The 26,109-nt window shown below is 39.7% G+C and overlaps 1 protein-coding gene across 1 annotated transcript in view; it reads left to right on the top strand.

The window, feature by feature from the left end:
- The first annotated feature begins 3,551 nt into the window (after nt 1-3,551).
- Nucleotides 3,552-26,109, top strand: part of TM9SF2 (transmembrane 9 superfamily member 2) — a 65,337-nt gene continuing 42,779 nt past the window's right edge. The window contains exons 1-2 of the mRNA XM_045445073.1: nt 3,552-4,110; nt 22,778-22,845. Of these exons, the coding sequence (XP_045301029.1) occupies nt 3,943-4,110; nt 22,778-22,845 (236 nt within the window). The 5' untranslated portion in view covers nt 3,552-3,942. The remainder of the gene's footprint in view (nt 4,111-22,777; nt 22,846-26,109) is intronic.

Below are 26,109 nucleotides of genomic sequence, written 5' to 3' on the forward strand. Positions count from 1 at the left end.
GAAAGTTGGTTGCAGGGCATAAATTCAGAGTAAGTAGACTTGGCTATATGATTAGAGTATGTTACTCTGTATCACAGAGACAAACCACTACCCATGTTGCAGATGTGGAATCTTTGGGCCAGGCCATTATTGTCTTCCCAAAGTTATGCTTGGGTGGTGTTTGCCTCTGTGACTTTCATTCTCCCAGGTTCTGCTAGCTGAATAATCTCTCTTCTGGTTTCAACTCCTATTTTAGCTTATAAATCAAGTCTTGTCCTGGGAACCATTCCTTCATCTTAAAACTTAAGATCTTTGATACCTTAGCTCTGAACTACTGTCACTTACCTTTATAGCCTGTTGTTCAGGGGCAGTTTTATTTCCAAGTTGCAGTATTTAGCTTGGGGAAGACGACCATGGATGATTCACTTTTTGTCCCTTGGCCTATCACAGTTTTATATCAGAAATTGGACAATGAGGTGATTTTTATCTTCTAGAAAATCCTGAAAGCCCATTCACTTACAGGCATACAATTAGCAGAATACAGCTGTCCTTGCTGCAATTTGACATAGCCGTGCAGCCGCCAGATAAAATGCATGCATGTCCCAAGGAATATTTGGGATGTGCATGCACAAAAAAAAAAAAACAACAAAAAAAAACAAAAACACAAAAAAACAAAAAACTGTTCATCGTTAATCTGAAGCTAAAGTTTAACTAGGCACCTTGTACTTTTATTTGCGAGTAAATACATAGAAGCCGTGGGAAACTCAGAAAAACAGGCTGTCTAAATTACTTTGGCAGAGAGGAGTGGGGGGAAAAAAAAGCCAGATATTAAGAGCCTTAAACGGAAGTCATCAAATGTTGTCTCAGAGGCAAGGAGAAAATCAGCCGAAACTGAAGTATCAGTACTTCGAGAAAGGGAGCATCACAGTCAAAGGGAGGACAGAAGGAAAACTTTATTTCTTCCTAGTTTGTAATCGGAATCTCTACTCAGGCTTTCTGCTTGACAAAGCAAACGAAAGCAGAGTCCCCAGGGCAGCGACTCCTTTTTGTGGTCCGGACGAGGGGTGGGGCGACCTGTCTAAGCCACGCCCCGGGTACCGCGCAGACACCGGAGCCAGGTAACCAAGGGAACCCCAGGGAAGGCGTTTCCGGGAGAGGCCGGATCCGGAAGTAAAGTGTCCGCTCCGTCCAGCGGCCGAGTCCCGCCGCCTGTCCTTCCACCGGGCGGGGCCGCGAGGGATGACGTGTCTGAACTCTGGAGGCGGAAGCCGGCAGGGGGTCACCGGGGTAGGAGTTGGTGAGGTGCAGCCAGCTGGCCTTGCGCGTGCGCTGTCCGCGCTCTGGTCAGACAGGTTTGCGACTGGAGTCCGGAGGCCAGTTATTCAGGAAGGCTCCACTTCTCCGGGTTTTTGGTAATGCTGAGTTCCGGGGGTTAAAGAGGCGGCGCGGTTTGGAGGAACGAAGGTTGGGGACCTCCTTGAACCCCCGGACCACTGCGGCCTCAGCCTCGATTGACTGCAGCCCTCATTCCCCTTTCTTAGCTCTGCAAAAGGTTAAATGCATCTGGGAAATCTGAGGTTTATTTCAGCGCTGAAAGCCTGCGATTCCAAATTCAGATTTAAAATTTCTTTTGTCCGGCCAGTCATGTAGTGTTTTCCACTTACTTGCTCCTTGTCTCCTTTACATGCCACACGCTCTTCTAGGATGTAGAGACAAAGCCCCAACTCCCATGGAATTTACATGTAAATGGGGAGTGAGACAGTAAACATAAACACGTCAATTCCAGATAGTGACAAGAAGCATAGGGTGCTGGGGTTAAGCAGAAGGATTGAGGATTTAAAATTTTTATAAGATAGCTCTTGACAAGAGTGGAAGCTGAGACACATTGCAGTAAGTAGTCCAGGGGATCTAAGATTTTGGCTTGGACTAGGGTGTGGCTGTGGACATGCAAAGGATTTAGCCTAGTTCAGCGCCTAGCAAGCAGAACTTGGACTGTATGTTGAGAGTGAGGGAATGAGACATTTAGGTTATCTCCCAGGTTTGGTTCCTTGAGCAAGGGGCAGCAGTACCATTTCCTGAGACAGGGAAAACTGGAAGAAGAAAGGTGGGGGAGGGGGACGGGCAGTGAGATAGTGACGGTCAAGGAAAAGTAAAAGGTAGTGAATAAATGTTACTTTCCATTCCCTCTCCTTTCTAAATGGAGAACATCTGTTTCCTCTTACATTGGAAATCTCTGTAATGCCAAGTATAGAATATAATAAACACCATTCCCTAGCTCAAAGTAGATGTTCAACAAATTTGTTGATTGATTTGCTGGAGGAAGAGGGTGCAGAGGAATAATGGCCACTGTTTAGGTCCCTGCTAGCATGGCTTTTGTTATAAAAATGGCTGCCATTTTTCTGTGCCAAGCAGTGTGCTCAACTTTTAACATACATTTTTTTTTTTTCACTTAATTTTCAAAAAAACCTTAAGAAGATGGACATTCTTTTCTCCCTGCTTTCCATTTCTACTACCTGGGACTTGATTGACTTGCTGAAGGTCACATTAACTAGGTAGTAGTATGCCCGCTGGAGTTCTTAGTGCAAGCTGCCTTTGCAAACAAGAATTTTATCTTTCCTTGTTCTGGTTACTCCACAGTACAGAACAGTGTTTCTTGGCCTTTTTTGTAGAGTCGTAGATCCCTTTGAAAATTTAATGAAGTTGTAAACTTTACAGGGAGGAAACGTGCCAACAGTCACAAGAATTTGAATACAATTGCAAGGGGCGCCACACTTCTGAATTGCCCATGTAGCAAACTTGTCCATTTTTGAGCTGGAGATACTACCGGTTTGGATTCCTTGCTATATAGTCTAAGTTGATGCACTCTTACAAAGTATTTTCTTTTTCTTAATGTTTTATTTATTTTTGAGAGAGAGCGCAAGCGGAGGGGGGGCAGAGAGAGTGAAGGAAGATTGGAAGCAGGTTCTGCGCGGTCAGCAGGGAGCCTGAGGTGGGGCTCGAACCCACAAACCATAAGATCACCAAAAGCAAGTTGCTCCTTGAAAAATACTCAAGAAAACTCACACCCCCAACACACGCAAATGCAGAAGTTCACATACAAACACGGATATCGTGTCAGGTCAATAAGTGACAGAAACTTGCTTTAGGGTGGTCATACCAGATTGCTATTTCACTTTCCTAATTAAACTTTTGCCCCCCCGTCTTCCTTTGCAAGGAAATGCCAACACTACCTTCTTCTGTTCGCCTACTCCCATTTTTCTCCCCACCTCATTTCCACTCATCTTTAAAGTGATCTTGTTCATTCTGTGTAATCACTGTCCCACACAAGAATGTCCCATGGCATCCAATACTTGGAACCTGTCCGTGCAAACACCTGAATAACTATTTGAGACTTTCTGGCTAGTTTTTCCCCATTTGTTTCCTTAGCCTGCTCCCAACCAGGTGTCTCCCAAACTTCTTCCCGCCTCCATTAGCAAGTACTTTCTGAAGCACCAAGTCTGTAACAGGAATGCCGCGGGCAGTGTGGTGAGGAAACCTGAAGATACGGGAAATTGAGCTAAGGCAGCTAGTCGGGGCACCAGCCCGACAAGTGGGATGCTCCTGGACACCCCCAAGAGAGTACTAAATCGGAATTTGGGATGAGAACGCGGAAGCAAGCAACCACCTACTCGGCCCCCTGAAAACCTGGAAACTGGATTTCCTCCACGATCCCTCCCGGAAACTCCTCGGGGCGCTTGCGGCCCCTTTCACTGAGCATGTGCAGGCGGCGTTGCGCATGCTCTATCGAGCTCCGGTTCGGTTTCTGTTGCGGGACCCGCGGTGTTTCCTAGCGCAACCGGAACTGTCCATCGCGGGCCCGGCCTCCTTCAGCTCCCGCGGTCTTGTAGTCGTCTCCGAGCTTCCGCGTCCCTCTTTCCCTCTTCACCCCCTCAGCTCGGCTGCCCTTTCCCCGAAACAGCCGTCATGAGCGCGAGGCTGCCGGCGTTGTCTCCACCTCGGTGGTCGGGGCTGTTGCTGCTGTCGCTGCTGCTGGGGGCGGCCCCAGGCCCGCGTCCGGGCGCCGCCTTCTACCTGCCCGGCCTGGCGCCCGTCAACTTCTGCGACGAAGAAAAAAAGAGCGACGAGTGCAAGGTGGGTGAGGCCTGGCGGACCTTGAGTGCTCTGACCGAAAGGGAGGTCACCCTTACGCGGGGAGCTGGGTTCCGAGGGAAGGGGGCGTAGCTGGGAGGGGGTCAAGTGTCCCGAGAAGCGCTTGGGGTCGCCCCGGCCCTAGGTCGGAGGTTCTGGAACGGCCTTTTGGGGGATAGATTCTGCGGGACTCCGTGGGCCTCAGGCTCGCCTCCCTTCTAGAGAACCAGGTAGCGCGAGCCGCTGTATTCCGTTTGCCTGGAAACGGGGACTATGTATGTATGGCGCTCCCTGTGAGTTGGGTGCTTGCGGGTCAGCAAGCGTTCCACGAATGAGTGTTCGCTCGCAGCCCTATGTCCAGGTTTTCCAGTTACTTTTTATTTCATTGCTTCCGGTTTTATTCTACTTTCCTGGAACTCCTGGTTGGTTTTGAAAGCTTGTTTCTTTCTGAGACTTTGATATTTTAACTTCATGCTTAGCAGATGATTCCTTGCTTGTGAATTGTAACAACTGCATTAATAAAGAGTTGCGGTAATGGTTGAGACCGATAATTTCTATCTCTTAAGTTAAAAAACATTTTTTAGCATAAAACAATTTGTAAGATCCCACTATTTAGTTTCTCTGAGATTGTTTTAAACACTTCACAGAAGCAGAGGACAGGAGAAACTGGTGTTTTCTTCCTAGGGCAAAATCTTGAAAACTTTGATCTCTTACGACGTTTACTCCAGGTTTTCAGTTTAACTGGTAGTGAAAGAGGCATAAGTAACTTGCTTTTAGATTATTCGGTATAGAGCATGACAGTATATATACATAACACAATTATTTTAAGTTGCTAACGCCATTGGGGCATGAGGATCTCTAAAACCATTTATAATTTTAACAATTCAAATAATCATTCAGCAAACTTTTACAGTCTATAAATAGGTTTATTTACTAAGTTTGATTTTATTTTTAAAAGGTGGTGTTTATTTTATTACTACTAGTTTTACTGTAGCTGTGAATTTCAAGCTTATTTTAGGGCATTAAATAAGCTATTAAGTTTTTCATAGCATTTTACAGTTTCAGTTTTAAAATCTTGTGTCTCTAAAAATGTCTAAGGATCTTTAATGTTTATTCAAGTTGACAGTTACCACTTGCATTCTGTAACTTTCATGCCCTGCAGTGCAAGAGGCTTTAACTCTTTGGAGTAATGACTGAAAGAATATATATAGTGCTTACGAGTGGAAAAGAGAACTAGTCTTGAAAGCACACTGGTTTTTCCATTAAATATTTTAGTAACCAACCTTTAAAACCTAGTGTTTGGTCTTTACATTTAAATTTAACAGCAATCCTATATTGTATTCCTAGTGCCTTAGAGACGAAAAATGTATCCCTGTCTTCTAGGGACCTCAAAGTAAAGGGCATAAGGTTATGAACAGATTATTGAAATTTGATATGTTACTAAAGATGTATGTCCAAAGTGCTTTAAAACACAAATGACGAAACATCTGTGGATTGGAGTCTTTAGGGAGGAAGTGACATTTGAGATGGACTTCAGAAAATGAATATGACTGAAATTTACAGTTGGTTTGCCACTTAGATTTTTGTTTTCTCAATAGGACCTTCTTAGGTCCTACTTTTAGGACCTTAGTACTTAAAAGTAGCTACTTTTAAGTTAACTTTTGATTAATTTCAGGGAGTCCTTTGGGATTTTTAATTTTCAAAGCTACAGGGATAAAACAAAACAAAATTTTTTTTTTTTTCTGAAGCGTTTGGATTTCGTCTTTGTTGCCAGCTGCTCTCACATCTTGGTCAAAGGGAACTATTCTTAGGAGAGCAGAAAGATGTACCTTTTGCACTTTTTTTCCTACAATTTGACTAATTGAGATGGAGAATATGAAGTAAACTTCAGAATATCTTCTTGTTGCCTCTCAAAGGAGAAAAACAGTAAATAATTCAAATTTTCATTACTTCAGGGTATTTACAGTTTTTTTCTCATCTAGTCCATATTTAAGGAGGACAGTCACGTATATACTGTTGAGAAAAGCTGAAGGGAATTTTGGGGGGTGTGGGGGGAGAGTGCAAGCGGGGAAGGAGCAGAGAGAGGGGACAGAGATCCAAAGTGGGCTCTGTGCTGACAGGCTGACAGCAGTGAGCCTGATGTGGGGCTCGAACTCATGAACCGGGAGATCATGACCTGAGCTGAAGTTGGATGCTCAACCCACTGAGCCACCCAGGTGCCCTGGGAATTATTTTTAAAATAAATAATGAAAAGTAAAATGTTGTGGATGGGAAAAATTATTTTCAGAAGATGCTGTTAGAATAGGGAATCAGGAGTTAGATGAATTGGGTAGGACACTGATACTGTTCCTATCATTTTTTTCCATCTGTAGAATAGGGATAATCTTATTTGATTATTATATATTTCCCTTGAAAAGTATTTTGCATTTGTTCGAGAAAACACATAATATTTATTAGTTGTGATATTATAAAATGTTTATAAATATAGAGATGAAACAAGTATATCTTTAGCATATGTAATTTTTGTAGTGTAGTCATATTTACAGTGCCCTCCACTCAGCTCACTATGTACATTATTGAGAGACATTCAAAAGAACCCTGAGGATTTGGTCATTTTCTTCTCCCAAAATTATTTTATGTTCAATTTACTGACAGAAATAGGAGTCCAGTGAACATAAAATTGTATTTATGATGCTCTAACTTCTGATTTATGATCTTTATAAGCCATCGTAAATACTGTGACTGTGTTCTGGTGGGTTCCTTTTTTTTTTAACTTACTATGATTATACGTATGTACATTTGAATATTAACATAGTACACATTCTAACTGGTTTTTATTGACCATATAGTATTTTATTCTATTACTGTGCTGTGGTTTGTTTAACCATTTGTTGCCTGTAGGGCATTGAGATTGGTCCCAATTTTTTTCCTTATAAATAACTTTGCTAGAGTATATTTAGTAGGAATTACTTGCATATTCCCAAAAATAAAATTACTAGGTCAAAGGCAAGAAGCAATTTTATAGCTCTATTTAATATTGCCAGATTTCTTTCAAAAAAGATAGGTTTGATTTATATGCCTTTAGCTAAATGATTCCCTGGATCTCCACAATATTTTATCATTTTTATTTATCATTTTATTAACTATATGATGGTATTGAAAACATTTTTTTAAATATTTATTTGAGAGAGAGAGCACAAGCAGTGTAGGGGCAGAGGGAGAGAGAATCCCAGGGAGGCTCCGTGTTGTCAGCTCAAAGCCTGACTTTGGGGCTTGATCCCACAAACCCTGAGATCATGACCTGGGCTGAATTTGAGTTGGATTCTCAACTGACTTAGCCACCCAGGCGCCCTGGTACTGGAAACATTTTTATTTTTTAATTTAAAAAAATTTTTTTTTTCAACGTTTATTTTTGGGACAGAGAGAGACAGAGCATGAACGGGGGGAGGGGCAGAGAGAGAGGGAGACACAGAATCGGAAACAGGCTCCAGGCTCTGAGCCATCAGCCCAGAGCCTGACACGGGGCTCGAACTCACGGACCGCGAGATCGTGACCTGGCTGAAGTCGGACGCTTAACCGACTGCGCCACCCAGGCGCCCCTAATTTTTTTAATTTTTTAACATTTATTTATTTTTGAGAGAGACAGAGACAGAGACAGAGACAGTGCAAGAGGGGGAGGGGCAGAGAGAGAGAGGAGACACAGAATCTGAAGCAGCTCCAGGTTCTGAGCTGTCAGCACAGAGCCCGACGTGGGGCTCGAACCCACGAACCGTGATATCATAACCTGAGCCGAAGTCGGCCGCTCAACCGACTGAGCCACCCAGGCGCCCCCCCCCCCCCGAAAACATTTTTAATGCTGTATTGCTTTCATTGCTATTAAGTTTTCTCTCTCTTTTTTCTTTTGTCTTTTGTTGTTAGCTTTTGAAACCATACTAATAAAGGCTTAAACTGCGGTAATCTTGTCCTCTGGAATCCATTTTACTTTATTAAAATCAAAGGACACTGTATTGACTACTATAAATAGAATAAAGCCCTGAGCAGAAATTAATAGATCTTCACAGAGTAAAATGTGCAGTTCTAATCTACTTTGCAAAAGTTTGGATCATCTCTGTTAGCTGCTGCATCCTATTTAGCTTTAGATTGAGTCTTCAGTGTGCTGAGCGGCTCTCTGATGGCTAATAGCTGATTAGTGAGCAGTTCACGCTGCATTTAACTTCCAATTAATTGTTGGCTTGTCAACATGAAATCAGATGGAATAACTAAACTCTCCAAAACATCTGCCACTTTTTTACTGTTTATGGATTGTGTTCTTAGATGAAAGATTAAGATTTTCTTTCCTGTCCCGTAAGGAAAAATCACCAAATACACCCCATGGTATATATATAAAAAAAAAAAAGAATGTTCAAGTTAGTTTAACAACTTTTTGATAAAAATGAAACAATAAGAACCATAAGTTCTTTAAATTGAAGTATAGTTGACACACAATGTTAACATTAGTTTCAGGTGTGCAACATAGTAATTAGACAAGTCTACAACTCTTACCATACAACACTATTACAATACCACTGACTGTGTTCCCTATGGTGTACCTTTCATCCCTGTGACGTACTCATTCCATCTCATGCCATAACTGGAAGCCTGCACCTGCAACTCTATCCATTTTGCCTAACACTACATCCCCTTCCCCTCTGGCAACCATCAGTTTGTTCTTTGTATTTATGGATCTGTTTCTGCTTCTTTTTTGTTGTTTATTCCTTTGTTTTATTTTTCAGGTTCCATATATGAGTAAAATCATCAGTATTTGTCTTTCTTTGTCTGCCTTATTTCACTTAGTTATAATACCCTCTAAGTTCGTCCATGTTATTGCAGATGGCAAGATCTCATTCTTTTTAATGGCTAAGTAATATTCTGTGTGTGTGTGTGTGTGTGTGTGTGTGTGTGTGTGTGTACACCATATTTTCTTTATCCATTCATGTATAGATGGGGACTTAGGTTGCTTCCATATCTTGGCTATTGTAAATAATGCTACAGTAACCATCGGGTGCATATATATTTTCAAATTAATGTTTTTGGTTGTTGTTTTTGTTTTTGTTTTTAAGGTAAATGCCCAGTAGTGGAATTACTGGATTGTATGGTGTTTCTATTTTTAATTTTTTGAGGAACCTCCATCCTGTTTTCCACACTTCCACTGTTCCATCAACAGTGCACAAGTGTTCCTTTTCCTCCACATCCTTGCCATCATTTGTTGTTTCTTGTCTTTTTGATTTTAGCCATTCTGACAAGTGTGAGGTGATATCTCATTGTGGTTTTGATTTCATTTCCCTGATTATGAGTGATGTTGAGCATCTTTTCATGTGTCTGTTGGCCATCTGCTTTTTTAATGTTTGTTTATTTTTGAAGGAGAGTGAGAGTAGAGAGAGAGGGACACACAGAATCCAAAGCAGGCTCCAGGTTTTAACTGTCAGCACAGAGCCCAATGTGGGGCTCGAACTCACGAACCTTGAGATCATGACCGGAGCCAAAGTCAAACATTGAACTGACTGAGCCACCCAAGCGCCCCAAGTTCTTTATATATTTTAGACAATAACTTTTTATCGCATATATCTTCTAGCATTCAGTAGGTTGTCTTTTCATTTTGTTGGTTTCCTTTCCTTCCATTTTGTTGGTTTTCCATTTCCAAAGCAAAAGCTTTATATTTTGATGTAGTAGTCCCAATAGTTTATTTTTGCTTTTTTCCCCCTTCCCTGAGGAAATATATCCACAAATATGTTGCTAAGACTGATGTCAAAGAGATTGCTGCCTGTGTTTTCTTCTGGGAGTTTTATGGTTTTAGGTTTTACGTTTAGGTCTTTAATCTGTTTTGAGTTTCTTTTTGTGTATGGCATAAGAGTGGTTCAGTTTTCCAAGCACCATTTATTGAAGAGACTGTCTTTTCCCCATTGTAAATTCTTGCCTCCTTTGTTATAAATGAATTAGCCATATAAGCATGGCCTTGTTTCTGGGCACTCTTTCCTGTTTTATTGATCTGTGTGTCTGTTTTTGTGTCAGGATCATACTGTTTTGATTACTGTGGCTTTGTAGTATATCTTGAAATCTGGGATTGTAATGCCTCCAGCTCTGTACTTTCTCCAGATTGCTTTGGCTATTCAGAGACTTCGGTGGTTCCATACAAATTTTAGGTTGAATTGTTCTGGTTCTGTGAAAAATACTATTGGTATTTTGATAGGAATTACGTTGTATCTGTAGATTGTCTTAAGTAGCATGGACATTTTTTTTTTAATGTTTATTTTTGAGAGGGTGCAAGCGGGGGAGGGGCAGAGAAAGAAGGACAGAAGATCCAAAGTGGGCTCTGCATGGAGCCCCATGTGGGGCTTGAACTCACAAACCATGAGATCATGACTTGAGCTGAAGTCGGACCCTCAACCGACTGGGCCACCTAGGTGCCCTGAGGTAGTATGGACATGTTAACAATATTCTTCCTGTCCTTGAGCATAATGTATCTTTCCATTTGTTTGTGTCATCTTTAGTTTCTTTCAGCAGTGTTGTATGGTTTTCAGAGTACAGGTCTTTTACCTTATTTCTAGATACTTTATTCTTTTGAGTGTAATTGTAAATGTCATTGTTTTCTTAATTTCCCTTTCTGCTACTTTGTTATCAGTGAATAGGAACGCAACAGGTTTCTGTATGTTTATTTTGTGTCCTGCAAATTTACTGAGTTCATTTATTACTTCTAATAGTTTTTTGGTAGAGTCCTTAAGGTTTTATGCACATTATCATGCTATCTGTCATAGTGAAGTTTTACCAGAATCATACTTTTTTTCTTTTTTTCAGAATAGGACTTTTTAAAATGTTTATTTACTTTTGAGAGGGACAGGTTGTGAATGCGTGAGGGGCAGAGAGAGGGGGACACAGAGTCCAAAACAAGCTCCAGGCTCTGAGCTGTAAGCACAGAACTACATATGGGGCTCAAACTCACCATGAGATCATGACTTGAACTGAAGTGAGACTTCTAACTGACTGAGCCACCCAGGTGTCCCCAGAATCATACTTTTAAACATCCTTTCTTGGTAGTTATTTTTTGAAACGTTTATTAAATTGTCTGTTATTTTGGGAGTAGTTGCCTATAAATATGGAATAAGTAATATTTAAGAGAATAGTTCTAAATATTGCTTTGAACAGATAGAATGTATAATTACTTGTTTTAATTTGACCATAGATATAGTTTGAAGATTTTGAAATGTCTAAAAAATAGATGATTACACATGAACTTACTGATATAATTGATATGTATTTACTTCTTGGTATTTAGTTTCATGTTATCAGAGTTTTCTTTGGAATAAGATTGACTCTTAGCTTCTAGAAACTAATCAGTGTATGTGAGTTACTGATAATGTTTCATATATGAAATTTGGCATTGGGATGACTTTGACTATGATAAATTCACGTTCTAACAACTGTTTTTCCTTTCTGTGAAAAAGTACATGGAGCTTAGTTAGAAAGTTTGCTTTCAGAAATGAAATTTTTGAGTAGAATTATTTTAAAACCGTGATTGTTCTGGGGCGGTTGGGTCACTCAGTCGATGAAGCATCTGACTCTTGATTTTGGCTCAGATTGTGATCTCCCACTTCATGAGTTTGAGCTCCCTATCAGACTCTGCACTGACAGTGCAGAGCCTGCTTGGGATTCTGTCACCCCGCTTCTCTCTTTGCCCCTCCTCCCCTGCTTGTGTTCTCTCGCTCTCTCTTGCTCTCTCTCTCAAAATAAATAAGCTTAAAAAAAAAAAAAAAACTGTGGTTATTCATTATAGTGGATTTGGGAGCTAGGAATGGGAGAGCAAGCAAGGTTAATATGGATAAAGTACCGCCCTGCTGTTGGCTCTCCACAAAGGGAAGCCCTTCCAAAGGTATATATTTGAACATGTGAAACAAAGCCACAGACGTGGGCTTTATACCCCACACCGTCAACATACTCACAGAGACACACATAAGTTCTGGAGACTGGTCTGTACTCTGTGGGTCTTAGAGCCCAATTCTTAAAGCTCTTACTTCCTATCCTTCCTCACATTTTTTTTTTTTATCAGTGTCCTTTTAGAAAGTGTTAGAGGGGCACCTGGGTGGCTCAGTCGGTTAAGCGGCTGACTTCAGATCAGGTCATGATCTCACGGGTCCGTGACTTCGAGCCCTGTGTCAGGTTCTGTGCTGACAGCTCAGAGCCTGGAGCCTGTTTCAGTTTCTGTGTCTCCCTCTCTCTCTGACCCTCCCCCGTCTGTCTCTCTCTGTCTCAAAAATAAATAAATGTTTAAAAAAAATTTTTTTTTAAAGTGTTAGAGTTAATTGTAGCTACTTTAAATGTGCTCTACAAAGTTTCTTTGTGACCATTAAAATTAAGTATTGATGAAAGCCTTTGGAGGAAACTTTTGAAATATTTTTTCTTTGCTCTTATTCTCAACTTTCAAACCTATTTATTGCCCTATGCTAATCACAACAATAAAAACTACAATTTGTGTACTTTGTGTCTTAATCCTCTCAACAACCCTGTGATTTGTAAATGGGAAAACTGAAGCTGGATAAGATGTAGCAACACTCTCAAGTGTATATACCTAGCAAGTGGTGAAGCGAAGATCCGCCCCCTAGAGTGTGATTTTGACATTTGGGCACTGCTGTATCTTCCACACTGAGTACTCGCTACCTCTTCTGCCTTACTCTGGAGCTCCCTGGCTTCCACAATTGATGCAATTTTAACCTATGTAATTTTTGAGTAGTCAGATTTTGTATTTATTCCTTTCTTTGATACAATCTAAAATTGAAATTTTGTTTTTCAGTGAGATAGAGATAGAAGAAGAACCTTAGTATCTTAGGAAATCAGCTTCAAGGCATTGCTAGTTAGATAACTCAAAGTTCATGAGCATCCATTTATGAGTTCCACCATTTCCATTGGGATTGTTTTATCACATCTGAGTTAAGATTTCCCTTTGGAAATTTTCCCACTGTGGACCTCTCCAATATTAAGCAGTTGAAATGTCCATAATTTTCCTTTTCTGTGGCTATGCCCTGATATCTCAAACCCTTTTATGATTAGTCAGTTGCTTTGAGTCTTATTCAAAGTCACATTTCTTCTCTGAATATTTCTTTCTACCTTGAAAACCAGTCATAGGTGTGGGTTAGGATAGATGTGACAGCTGGGAAGGTGGAATAGAGCAAAACAAGGGAACAAGAAAGTGAGAAAAATGCAGTTCTGTGGCATGGCACACATGGCTTAAAGCAATAAAATGAAGTATAGTTGTGACCAAAGCTGGGATCACATGTAGAATGGGCAGATTAGGACCAGAAATAAAATTGTACATTTGGGGTGGGAAAGGATTTAGAAGGGAGACCATAGCACTCTAAATTAAGTGAACTATTTCCATAAAAAATTTCTTAGGGTGGGATTGCTTTAGGATTTATATGTAACTTCCTTGTACATTTATATGTACATATTTATATGTAAAGTGTTTAATGTTGTCACAGCTTTTCATGCTTATAATAACTCTGTTGGGACATTTTGAAAGTGGAAATGTGAAGTAACCTTTAAAGCATTTCAGTGATATTTTGGAGTTGGCTGTGTCCATTTAAGGCACATTTCCAGGAGATGCACTTAATTAACTTTTGGATGGGAAAGATGTTTAGAGTGGAAAGTGACCATAAAATTAATAAAATATTGTCATTTTATAGCACATTGCTGTTTTAATGATAAAAAAACTAAATCCCTTGGAGATTCAGTAACTACCCAGGAATTTATAAATAACATTGTCACTTTTTTCTTTTATTTTCTTGAATGTATGTCTTATCTCTCCATCTGGATTAGAAATTCTTTGAAGACAAGTGTTCTGTCTTTTATATTATTTCACTCACAATGTCTAGTATTATGGGCATTAAATAAATGTGTTGAATGAATGACTTTCTCGTGGTTGTTCAGGATTTTTTGTTCTTGTACATTTCAAATTCTGTTTCCTCCTATTTAATACTTATTTTGAAGTCATCTTTTTTTCTCTAGAACAGCTTTCCACACTAAATTTTAATCTTTCATCTTTATTTCTTACTGCTTTGATTTGGCTTCTGTCACTGAAGTCTACTTTCAACTTTTACCTTTTTCCAACTTTTAATTGTGACACTTTTCAAAATTTAAAAAAGTTGATGGAATAGTATAAAGATCACCTGTATATCCATCTAGACCTCTGGAGCAAACAGTTGTTTATATTTTTCCTATTTGTTTTATCTGTGTATTTATATTTTTTAGGGATAAACGTCATGATGTTTATAGCATACTTTTGCCTTTTGTGAAACCACATAAACTCACTTTTTCTTTACAATATTTAACATTTTCTCTATGCCATATTACAAGGATTTCATTCTTAAGATATTTTTTAAATATTCATTTACTTGGAGCAAGAGGCGGGGGGAGGGTGTGGGAGGGACAGAGAGAGGGGGAAGAGAGAATCCCAAGCAGGCTTCGTGCTGTCTGTGCAGAGCCTGAAGTGGGGCTTGATCTCACAACTGTGAGATCATGACCTGAGCCAAAATTGAGAGTTGGACACCAACCTAGGTGCCCCCTTAAAATATTTTTGAAATTTTGCGTTTCAATGTAAGAATTGATACTTAAGATAGAGATTTCTAAATGTAGCATATTTACAAATACGTTGTAAATTGCTCTTTTAATTTTGAAGAGAGGGTGCAAGTGAGTGAGGGGCAGAGAGAGAGGGAGAGAGAATTCCATGAGGGGCAGAGAGAGAGAGAGGGAAAGAGAGAGAAGCGGGTCTCACCCAAAGCACGGCTTGAACTCACCTGAAGCAGGGATGGAACTCACGGACCTTGAGATCATGACCTGAGCCAAAGTTGGGATGCTTAACCAACTGAGCTACCCAGGTGCTCAGCTCTATTCCTTGTTAAAGATATCATTAATTGTAATTTACATTTCTTAGCATGTTGTGAGACAATAATTCTCAAATTTTCAGATTCTTACAATTTAAAGGAAGAATGAAAGTGCCACAGAAATAGCCAAGATGAACTGAATATACAAGGTGTGTTTTGATTAGTTTACTGAATAATAGAAAAAGGTCCATAATTTCATGGTGATATCTGTGACAAACTAACTTTCCTATAAAAGTAAGTGTGAAAAAGTGTCAGAAGAGACAAGAAGGAAAAGACGTACAGGACTGAGAGCAGCAGAGGTGAAAAGTGATGGTAGCAGCACTTGAGTTCACGTACTTTTTTGAGTCAGCAATCCAGTTTTTGAACTTATGTCCTTGTCTTAAAGTAGAGCAAGCAATCCCTAGTTCATAAGGTTATTAGGAGAATTGTGTGTGGTAACTCTTACCTTCCCCTTCCCTGGGCTAATAGCTGAGAAGAGGTCAATTAATGGGCAGAAACAGTAGATCAGAAGGCTACTGTCTTAGTGTCCTTTAATGGGAAGGAGGAGAAACTCTCCATGTTATCCTTATACTAACAAATATTCAGATTCAGTAATGTCCATTTTCTCTGAAATAATAGTAGTAGCTATGTTTATTTAGTCATTATCTTACAATTGTGTGCCAACTGTAGACCAGCTTCTGTATTGTTACCTGTTTTGTTATTTCATTTCTCAAATTCAAAATTACTACTTGATGAAAAGCACATATTTATTAAAAGTAGTAGACTTAGGATTTGAAATGAATTCAGGAATCTGGTGCTATGCAGCCTCCAATCTGAAGTTGTGTTCCCTGCTTATGTGTTGGGTGTAAAAATCAACTCTGTTTTTAGGTGAAAAATTTGTGAGAAGGATTGTTCTTTGGAGTTGGCTATTTTGGAAAATTTTGTGGGCAGCCTTTTAAATCACAAGGCAAGGCTAAAACATATGTTTTGTAACTCTTTTGTTATTAGGAGTAGAATTTGAATTTACCAGGTCAGGAAAAGTTGACAGATAAAATTAATTTAATGGGAATTTGATATTAGATAAAATGCCATGGATGAGTAAAAACTAATAATGTGCAAATAAAGTAGAAGGGGAAGTGTGTGTGGGTCTTTGCGCTATAGACCAAAATGAGTATGTGGGAGTAATTAGTCAAGTGATACTAAATTATTTAACAGAAGACTAACATGATATCTTCAATAAAATTTTCCTGATTTGTGGAGTTATTCAAAATACACTTAACAGTAGATTTAGAGGGAGCCAGTGAATGTAATTTCTAAAATTTTGACAAGATTGTCTTTTAAAAAGATTAAATTGGAATTTAAACTGGTGTGGGTTAGCTTGGGCAGAGTAGGGTAGGCAGTAAATTCGTGGGGAATGGTGAAATCCATGGGAGATAGAGACAGACTTCCAGGACAAGTGCCTGAGGCCTATTTGGATCTTAAATTTAGTGAAGAGAATGCACGTGAGATGTTTTAATGTGCCAGCAGTATTAAGTTGCCATGTGTAATACACTGTAAAGTCAATGGGACTGTATTTCCTGGAGTGCTCTTAAATCTAAGAGAGCAAAGAGTGGAGCGCCTGGGTGGCTCAGTCAGTTAAGCATCCGGTGTTGGCTTAGGCCCATCTCACCACTTGTGAGTTCAAGCCTTGCATCGGGCTCTCTGCTGTCACTGCAAGCCCCGCATCTGGCTTTCTGCTGTCAGTGCGGAACCCACTTCGGACCCTCTGTCCATCTCTCTCTGCCCCTCCTACGCTGGCATTCTGTCTCTCTCTCAAAAATAAATAAACATTTAAAAAAAGAGATGGGCGCCTGGGTGGCTCAGTCGGTTGAGCGTCCAACTTCGGCTCAGGTCATGATCTCACGGTTGGTGGGTTTGGGTCCCGCGTTAGGCTCTCTGTGCTGACGGCTCAGAACCTGGAGTCTGCTTCAGATTCTGTTCTGTGTCTCCCTCTCTCTCTGTCCCTCCCCTGTTCACACTCTGTCTCTCTTTCAAAAATAAATAAACATAAAAAATTTTTGAAGAAAATAATAAAACTAAAAATTAAAAAAAAGCAAAAAGTAAATTAATTTGGTCATGGACAAGTTAAAAAGGTATACTTTAAGAAAATCAAATAATATATTTTTGAGATGATGAGTTGTAAGCTATCATTTATAGAACATGGGAAAGAGATGAAGAATGTCATTGAAGCATTTATGCTTATGGCCAAAAGGCTAATGAAAAACAATGTCATTCTATGTATATATGACACTTTGATGTCTAAACCTTGAATTCTGCCTGTAATTCTTTTTTCTTTTTATTTTTTTTTTTTTTAATTTTTTTTTTTCAACGTTTATTTATTTTTGGGACAGAGAGAGACAGAACATGAACGGGGGAGGGGCAGAGAGAGAGGGAGACACAGAATCGGAAACAGGCTCCAGGCTCCGAGCCATCAGCCCAGAGCCTGACGTGGGGCTCGAACTCACGGACCGCGAGATCGTGACCTGGCTGAAGTCGGACGCTTAACCGACTGCGCCACCCAGGCGCCCTCTTTTTTCTTTTTAAACGTTTATTTCTGAGGGAGAGAGAGAGACCGAGTGTGAGCAGGGGAGGGGCAGAGAGAGGGGGAGACACAGAATCCGAAGCAGGCTCCAGGGTCTGAGCCATCAGCACAGAGCCCGACACGGGGTTCAAACCCACACACTGGGAGATCATGACCTGAGCCAAAGTCGGATGCTTAACTGACTGAGCCACCCAGGTGCCCCTCTGCCTGTAATTCTTAATGACATACCTTTTAAGAAAGATATGAGAGTAGGATGAGGTCCTGAGAAAAGCAGCTGGCATGATCAAGGAGATAATTGAAAAGATTAAGACCTTTCTGTTTTGAAAGATTAATACTCAAAGGAGATAGGAGAAAGTCAGAAAATGAAAATAGGGTTTTCTCTCACTGTATAATTCTGTAGCCAAAAGATGTGTCATGAAACTTCAGAGTGAACATCATAGGCTAAGCAAAAATTCTTGTCTCATCCATTGAGTAGAAATGGAAGAAAATTTTACCCTAAATTTATATGCCCTTGGACAGTGTCCTGAAATTTTTCACATGGCAACAGCTCTTTGGACCCTATGCCCTATTTTGGGTTCTCTAAGATGTTAATTTATGGAATATCGAAAAATAGCTAGAAAGCAGAGCTCAAAGGTTGTCCAGTCCAGTGTGCAGAGTGCTTTTATAGGGCCCTTGAGCTAAGAATTGCATTTATATTTTTAAGTGATTGGAAAAATTTGAAAGAATAATATTTAGTGATGAATGAAAATTACATGACAATCGAATTTCAGTGCCCATAAATAAAATTTCATTGGGCTACAGCCGCACTCATTTCACCTGTGTAACATCTGTGGCTGCTTTCATGCTGTACATTGGCAGAGACTGTAAACTTCAAAGCCTAAAGTGATTACTCTCTGGCCCTTTAAGAAGTTTGCTGATCTCGGGGGCATCTGGGTGGCTCAGCTGGTTAAGCATCTGATTTCAGCTCAGGTCATGGTCTCGTGGTCAGGAGTTCGAGCCCCCCTGCATCAGGCTCTGTGCTGGCAGCTCAGCGCCTGGAGCTTGCTTCGGATTCTGTTTCCCTCTCTCTAACCCTCCCCTACTCACACTCTGTCTCTATTTCAAAGAATGAATAAACATTAAAAAAAAAAAAAAGTTTGCTGATCTCTAGGATAGACTAACAACTTTAGAGTTAATTTTTAGGCAAAGAAAAGATTGTAGTGATTAGAGTAAAAAATAAGTATATGAGAAGGGCATATAAATGTTACTAAGCAGCATTTCTTTATGTTACTGTGCTTTCTGGTACAGAAGCCATTATTAGCCTCCTGTGACTTTTCAAACATAATTAAACAATTCAGTCCTTTAACCCTGCTAACCACATTTTAAGTGACAAATGGCCATGTGTGTATTTGACAGTGCAGATAAGAGTATTTCCATCATTGGGGCGCCTGGGTGGCTCAGTAGGTTAAGCATTCAACTCTTGATTTTGGCTCAGGTCACAATCTCATGGTAGTGAGATTGAGCCCTGAGTAGTGCTCCATGCTGACAGTGTGGAGCCTGCTTAGGATTTTCTCTCTCCCCTCTCTCTCTCTGCCCCTTCCCTGCTCTTTCTCAAATAAAATAAACTTAAAAAGAAAATAGTAAAGTTAAAAAAAAAAGAATATTTCCATCCTTCCTTAAAGTCCTGTTGAGCATTGCTGCATAATAGTGACTACTTAGTATTTTGTACCAAGTACTGCTCTGGAATCTTCTTAAAACAGCTTGAAGCAGGAGTTATTATTACTTCCATTCTATAAATGAGAAAACTGAGTGAAGTGAAGAAACTTACCCAGGATCACATAGCTAGTCAACGTCATTTTCAGGATTTAAACTCAGGCAGCGTAGCTTCAAAGTCCCTGCTCTCGATCACTTTGTACTGAATGAAGTTGAAAGTAAGGAATAGGTTTAATTGTGGCACAAGGGATTCAACTTCTGTGGTGAAAATGTGGCTCTACAGATTTTGAAACTGAAAACCTAGAAAGTTCTATAGAATATAATAGCTGCGTTTCTTCCTAAAAAGAAATCTAGAAATGTGAACTGGATTAGCTTTTTAGGGATCTTTCAGTCTTCATTAAGATACATTAAATAAAATGCTTAGATTCTCAAGTATCTTCATAGCAGTGTTGATCTCTTATAATTAGTGAAAATTATTTGGGCAGAGTAAGCCATCAACTGGGAATTTTGCCTTCACAACAGCTAGGTTTAGGTATATTTGTGTTAAATTATTCAAGCATTCTGTAATGCTTAAATGTCATGTCCCATTATCTTCTTAGCTAAAATTTAAACCAATGATAAAGAATGTTTTATGCAAGGACACACAGTTAAATTTTTTGTTTATGTTTGAGACAGTGTTGCCATTGAGTAATTTCATTTCCTTATAATTTTAGGGATTGACTATGATACTGTTTTCACTACTATATACAAAGACTAATGTTTTATCTTCCATTGTATATTAGGAATATCGGGTGAGCATTTATTTTGGCAAAAGAGTGGTGTAGTTTAGGCATTTCCTATTCTGAATATCATTAAATTCATTTGCTTTTATTCACTTAACAAATATATAGCACTTCATGTTTTAGGCACTGTTTTTAAGTACTTTATAAATGTTAACTCATTTAATCCTCATACCTCTATGAGGTAAATATTGTATCCCCATTTTGCAGATAAGGAAACTGAGATGTTAAATAACTTGACCAAATAGTAAGTGCTGGGATTTGAACCCAGGCAAACTGGCCCTAGAGTCTGTATCCTTTGCTTTTGCAGTGGCAGTGTATTATTTGTACAAACTACATCAAACATCTTGTCTCACCTTTGGGATATTAACAAGTATAGAGGTCTGCTTAGCAGTACCAGTGAACAAGATCAAAGTGACAAATGTAGCTTTATGCCATTCCAGGTAGCCCCATGATTAGAGTCCAGAGACAGCCATAGCAGTCTAACTCTATTAATATACTTATCCAAGGTAAACAGCTTCTATGTAAATGTTTTTGGTTAGCACGTAAAGCACTTCAGGGCATAAATTACTTACTGGCTTCTTCAACTTCAACTAAAGAATTCTGTCATGAATTGCAGTGAGCCCCTATTGAGAGTGGATATGTATTTTGGGTTCTGCAGAACTTCAAATATATCTTGGAGACATTTGGGGAGCTTCAGTAGGAAGTATGGCTTGGGCAAAAGGCATGAATAGACACTTTCAAAGAAGACATCTAGACGGCTAACAGACACATGGAAAGATGCCCAATATCACTCATCCTCAGAGAAATACAAATCAAAACCACAATGAGATACCACCTTATACCTGTCAGAATGGTTAAAACTAACAACTCAGGAAACAACAGATGTTGGCGAGGATGTGGAGAAAGGGGGACACTTTTGCACTGCTGATGGGAATGCAAACTGGTGTAGCCACTCTGGAAAACAGTGTGGTGATTCATCAAAAAATTAAAAATAGAGCTACCCTATGACCCAGGAATTTGCACTATTAGGTATTTATCCAAAGGATACAAAAATGCTGCTTTGAAGGGGCACATGCACCCCAATGTTTATAACAGTGCTATCGACAATAGCCAAAGTATGGAAAGAACCCAAATGTCCATCAACTGATGAATGGATAAAGAAGAGGTGGGGTGCCTGGGTGGCTCAGTTGGTTAAGTATCTGACTTTGGCTCAGGTCACGATTTCATGGTTTGGGAGTTTGAGCCCCACTTCGGGCTCTGCTGTCAGTGCAGAGTCCACTTCAGATCCTGTTTCTCTCTCTCTCTCTCTCACAAAAGTAAACATTAAAAAAAAAAAAAAGAGGCTTGGTATACACACACACACACACACACACACACACACACACACTGGAATATTACTTGGCAATCAAAAAGAATGAAATCTTGCCATTTGGAACAACATGGATGGAACTAGAATGTATTACGCTAAGCAAAATAAGTCAGTCAGAGAAAGATAAGTATCATACGATTTCACTCATGTGGAATTTAAGAAACAACAGGTGAACATAGGGGAAGGGAAGGAAAAATAAGATAAAAACAAAGAGGGAGGCAAACCAGAAGAGACTCTTTTTTTTTTTTTAATAATTTTGTAAAGTTTATTTTATTTATTTTGAGAGAGAGAGCGAGCACAGCAGGGACAGAGAGAGAGGGAAATAGAATCCCAAGCAGGCTCTGCACTGTGAGTGCAGAGCCTGTTGTGGAGCTCGAATTCACCAACCATGAGATCATGACCTGAGTCTGAGCTGAAACCAGGAGTCGAACGCTTAACTGACTGAGCCACCCAGGCACCCCCAGAAGAAACTCTTAAATACAGAGGATAAACTGAGGGTTGCTGGAGGCGTGTTGGGTGGGGCTATGGGCTAAATGGGTGACAGGCTTTGAGGAGGGCACTTGTTGGGATGAGCACTGGGTGTTGTATGTAGTGATGAATCACTAAATTCTACTCCTGAAACCATTATTACACTATATGTTAACTGACTTGGATTTAAATAAAATTTTAAAAATAAATTGAAAAAAAAAAAGCTGAACTATAAAAAATAAATAAAAGGAAGTATGGCTTTAAATTAGCCTGTATTTCCTAGGAAGGTGATATAACTTTTCTCCTCTTTCCCCATTGTGGAACTTGATTTGGTCTTTGTGAATTTCTTCACTGTTATTACCTTTGTAGTTCAGCACTCTCCAATTGAATCAGAGCAGTCCTCCAAAGTTAGATCATCTTTCCATTGTCTATCTCCTGTCTGCTTAAGAGCAGTGATTGTATTTCTAGTATAGTTGATCTAGAAATTTCTTCTGACTTGGAAGCATTTCTTGACTGCTATGAGAATGTTTAAGAAAAAGTTGTTTAAAAATAGAAATTATTTTTGTGCTGCAGAATGAAATATTGATTTTGAAAAACAGACTTTTAAGGATGGCATCTATATTGACATGATGAATGATTTAAATATCTTAATTTTTAAGAAATTTTATAACTTAAAAAACATTTAGAAATTATTGGAGACATTTTCAACTATGAAAATATTTTGTTGTAATTTAACTGTATATAAGCCCACTTAGTGAATGGATTTATGAGAGAAATGTTTAAATATCATAAAGTTTTAATTTCAAACACGTCAAATTATTTTTCAGTTCTAAACATGACTTAAGTTTTGATCTCCAGTTTATATTCTAATTCTGTGTTTCCTCATTTTCAGGCTGAAATAGAACTATTCGTGAACAGGCTTGATTCAGTGGAATCTGTTCTTCCTTATGAATACACAGCGTAAGTTTTTTTAGCTTGATTTTTATATAAAATTGCATGTAACTCGGGATGCCTGGTTAGCTCTGTTGAGTGTCAGTCATTTGAGTGTCCGTTGAGTGTCCAACTCTTGATTTTGGCCCAGGTCATGATCCCAGGGTCATGGGATCGAGCCCAGCATTGGGCTCCATTCTGAGCATGGATCCTGCTTAAGATTCTCTAAAATAAAAAAATAAAATTGTATACTACTTATCAGAATTTTGTACTTTTAGAATTTTATTTTCTCCATAGTTACGGATAAATTTATATGTGCTTTAAAAATGTACAGGGCCTGGGGCACCTGGGTGGCGCAGTCGGTTAAGCGTCCGACTTCAGCCAGGTCATGATCTCGCGGTCCGTGAGTTCGAGCCCCGCGTCAGGCTCTGGGCTGGTGGCTCAGAGCCTGGAGCCTGTTTCCGATTCTGTGTCTCCCTCTCTCTCTGCCCCTCCCCTGTTCGTGCTCTGTTTCTCTCTGTCCCAAAAATAAATAAACGTTGAAAAAAATAAATAAATAAAAATGTACAGGGCCTAAAAACATTTTTTTAAGGGTATTCTTTATTCTAAGGTAGGGTTAGAATGTGAAATGTGATCTTTTCAATAGAAGCACCAACTAAAACAGTGGATTTCCTTTTTTATCTCAGTGGACAAAAAACCATTGTGTTTTCTTTAAATTTTTTAATTATAGGGGCACCTGGGTAGCTTAGTCACTTAAGTGTCCAACTTTTTTTTTTTTTTAATGTTTATTTTTTATTTATTTATTTATTTTATTATTTTTTATTTTTATTTTTATTTTTTTTTTCAACGTTTATTTATTTTTGGGACAGAGAGAGACAGAGCATGAACGGGGGAGGGTCAGAGAGAGAGGGAGACACAGAATCGGAAGCAGGCTCCAGGCTCTGAGCCATCAGCCCAGAGCCTGACACGGGGCTCGAACTCACGGACCGCGAGATCGTGACCTGGCTGAAGTCGGACGCTTAACCGACTGCGCCACCCAGGTGCCCCTAATGTTTATTTTTAAGAGAGAGAGCAATCCAGAGCATGAGTCAGGGAGAAGCAGAGAGAGAGTGGGAGACACAGAATCAGAAGCCGGTTCCAGGCTCCATACTGTCAACACAGAGTCCGACGCAGGGCTCGAACTCAGTAACATGAGCTGAAGTCTGATGCTCAACCTACAGAGCCACCTACGTGCCCCATGAGTGTCCAACTCTTGATTTCAGCTCAGGTCATGATCTTATGGTGGTGAAATTGAGCCCTGAGTTGGGCTTAGTGCTGATAGTACAGAGCCTACTTGGGATTCTTGCTCTTCCTCTCCCTCTCTGCCACCCATCCCCCAATAAATAAATAAACTTAAAAAAATAAATTTTTTTCATTATAAAAATACTCAAAACATTTTTAAGTTTATGTATTTATTTTCAGAGAAAGAGTGCGTGTGTATGCCGTGTGAGCGAGCAGGGGAGGAGCAGAGAGAGGGGGAGAGAGAATCCCAACAGGCTCCGCACCGTCAGCCCAGAGCCCAACAGAGGCTCAATCACCAACCGTGAGGTCCTGACCTGAGCAGAAATCAAGAGCCCGAAGCTTAACTGACTGAGCCACTCAGGTGCCCCCAAACTCCACATAATTTTAAACAAAATTCTTTTTTTTTGTTTTTAAATGTTTATTTTTGAGAGAGACACACACACGGCGAGCAGGAGAGGGACAGAGAGAGAAAGAGACAGAATCTGAAGCAGGCTCCAGGCTCTGAGCTGTCAGCACAGAGCCTGATGTGGGGCTCAAACTTACCAATGGTGATATCATGACCTGAGCTGATGTCAGACGCTCAACCAACTGAGCCACCCAGGTGCCCCTAAACAAAATTCTTATGTCCTTCATAATCAATCCCCAGAAATAATTGCTTTGTTTTCTGCTCCTCCTACATTTTTTTCTCTGCATATTCTAATGTACCTAACCACATCTATACATTTTTGTTTTAAACAAAAGTAGTTTTGCACCTTGTTTTTCTCATCTAATCTTTTCACGTTAATACACAGCCATAGCTACCCCAGTCTTTTTCGTAGTTGTTTATGCTTTTTTTGTTTTTTTTTTTTAACGTTTATTTATTTTTGAGACAGAGAGAGACAGAGCATGAATGGGGGAGGGTCAGAGAGAGAGGGAGACACAGAATCGGAAGCAGGCTCCAGGCTCTGAGCCATCAGCCCAGAGCCCGTTGCGGGGCTCGAACTCACGGACGGTGAGATCGTGACCTGAGCTGAAGTCGGACGCCCAACTGACTGAGCCACCCAGGCACCCCTTGTTTTGTTTTTTAAAGTAAGCTCTCACCCAGTGTGGGGCCTGAACTCATGACCCTGAGATCAAGAATTGCATGCCCTACCAACTGAGCCAGCCAGGCACCCCTGTTTGTTGTTTTATTGTAGAGGTTCTGTAGAGTTGTGTATAATTTGTTCCACTATATCTCTGTTTTTGAACATTTTATTATTTTAACTTTTTTGATATTATAAAAAATTTTTTATGTATATATAACCTTTATTCATTTGATCACTATATACCCTATTGAGTATAAAACAGTTCCTAAATTTTATCTGGCTTCTAAATTTTTGTTGTATTTAAGAGATTTAAAAGAAAATATGTGCTTACTATAGAAAAAAAGCACACACCAAAAAGTGAGACTATCCTATTAGAATCCAGATGCCTAACTACGTATTAGAAGGAAGTACAACGTTAATAAATGGATGGACTGTTATTTATGTAACTATTGGAGACAAGACCTAATGCTCTTTTCAGTTTTTGTTTCTTTTGTTTTGTTAAATAAACAAACATATTTCCTGAAATCTTTGTGGGATGTATCGGGGAAAATTCAGTGGATCTCTTACGTCCACTACATGGAAAGTCTTCATTTGAGGACTTCCTGGCCCCAGTTTTGTGGGTTTGTTTTTTTTTTAAGATTTTTAAGTAATCTCTACGCCCAACGTGGGGCTCAAACTCACAACGCCAAGATCCAGAGTTGCATGCTCCACCAACTGAGGTAGCCAGGCGCCCCCAACCAGCCTGTTTTTTATCACCGAAGATTCATCTTTGTTTTGGGAATCTAATCTGTAGCCATCACTGCATGGGTCCTGAGTGCTCCCATATCATTCCAGAATGAACACAAGAACTGTCCTTTAATTTTCAGCAAATTAGCAAAGCTGAAATTTGACTGTAATGTTTAAAGCAAATTATTTTGAAACCTGGTTAATAATACAAGGGAATTACAGA

This window comes from Leopardus geoffroyi, chromosome A1 (genome assembly GCF_018350155.1).
Source record: "Leopardus geoffroyi isolate Oge1 chromosome A1, O.geoffroyi_Oge1_pat1.0, whole genome shotgun sequence".
Taxonomy (NCBI): Eukaryota; Metazoa; Chordata; class Mammalia; order Carnivora; family Felidae; genus Leopardus; species Leopardus geoffroyi.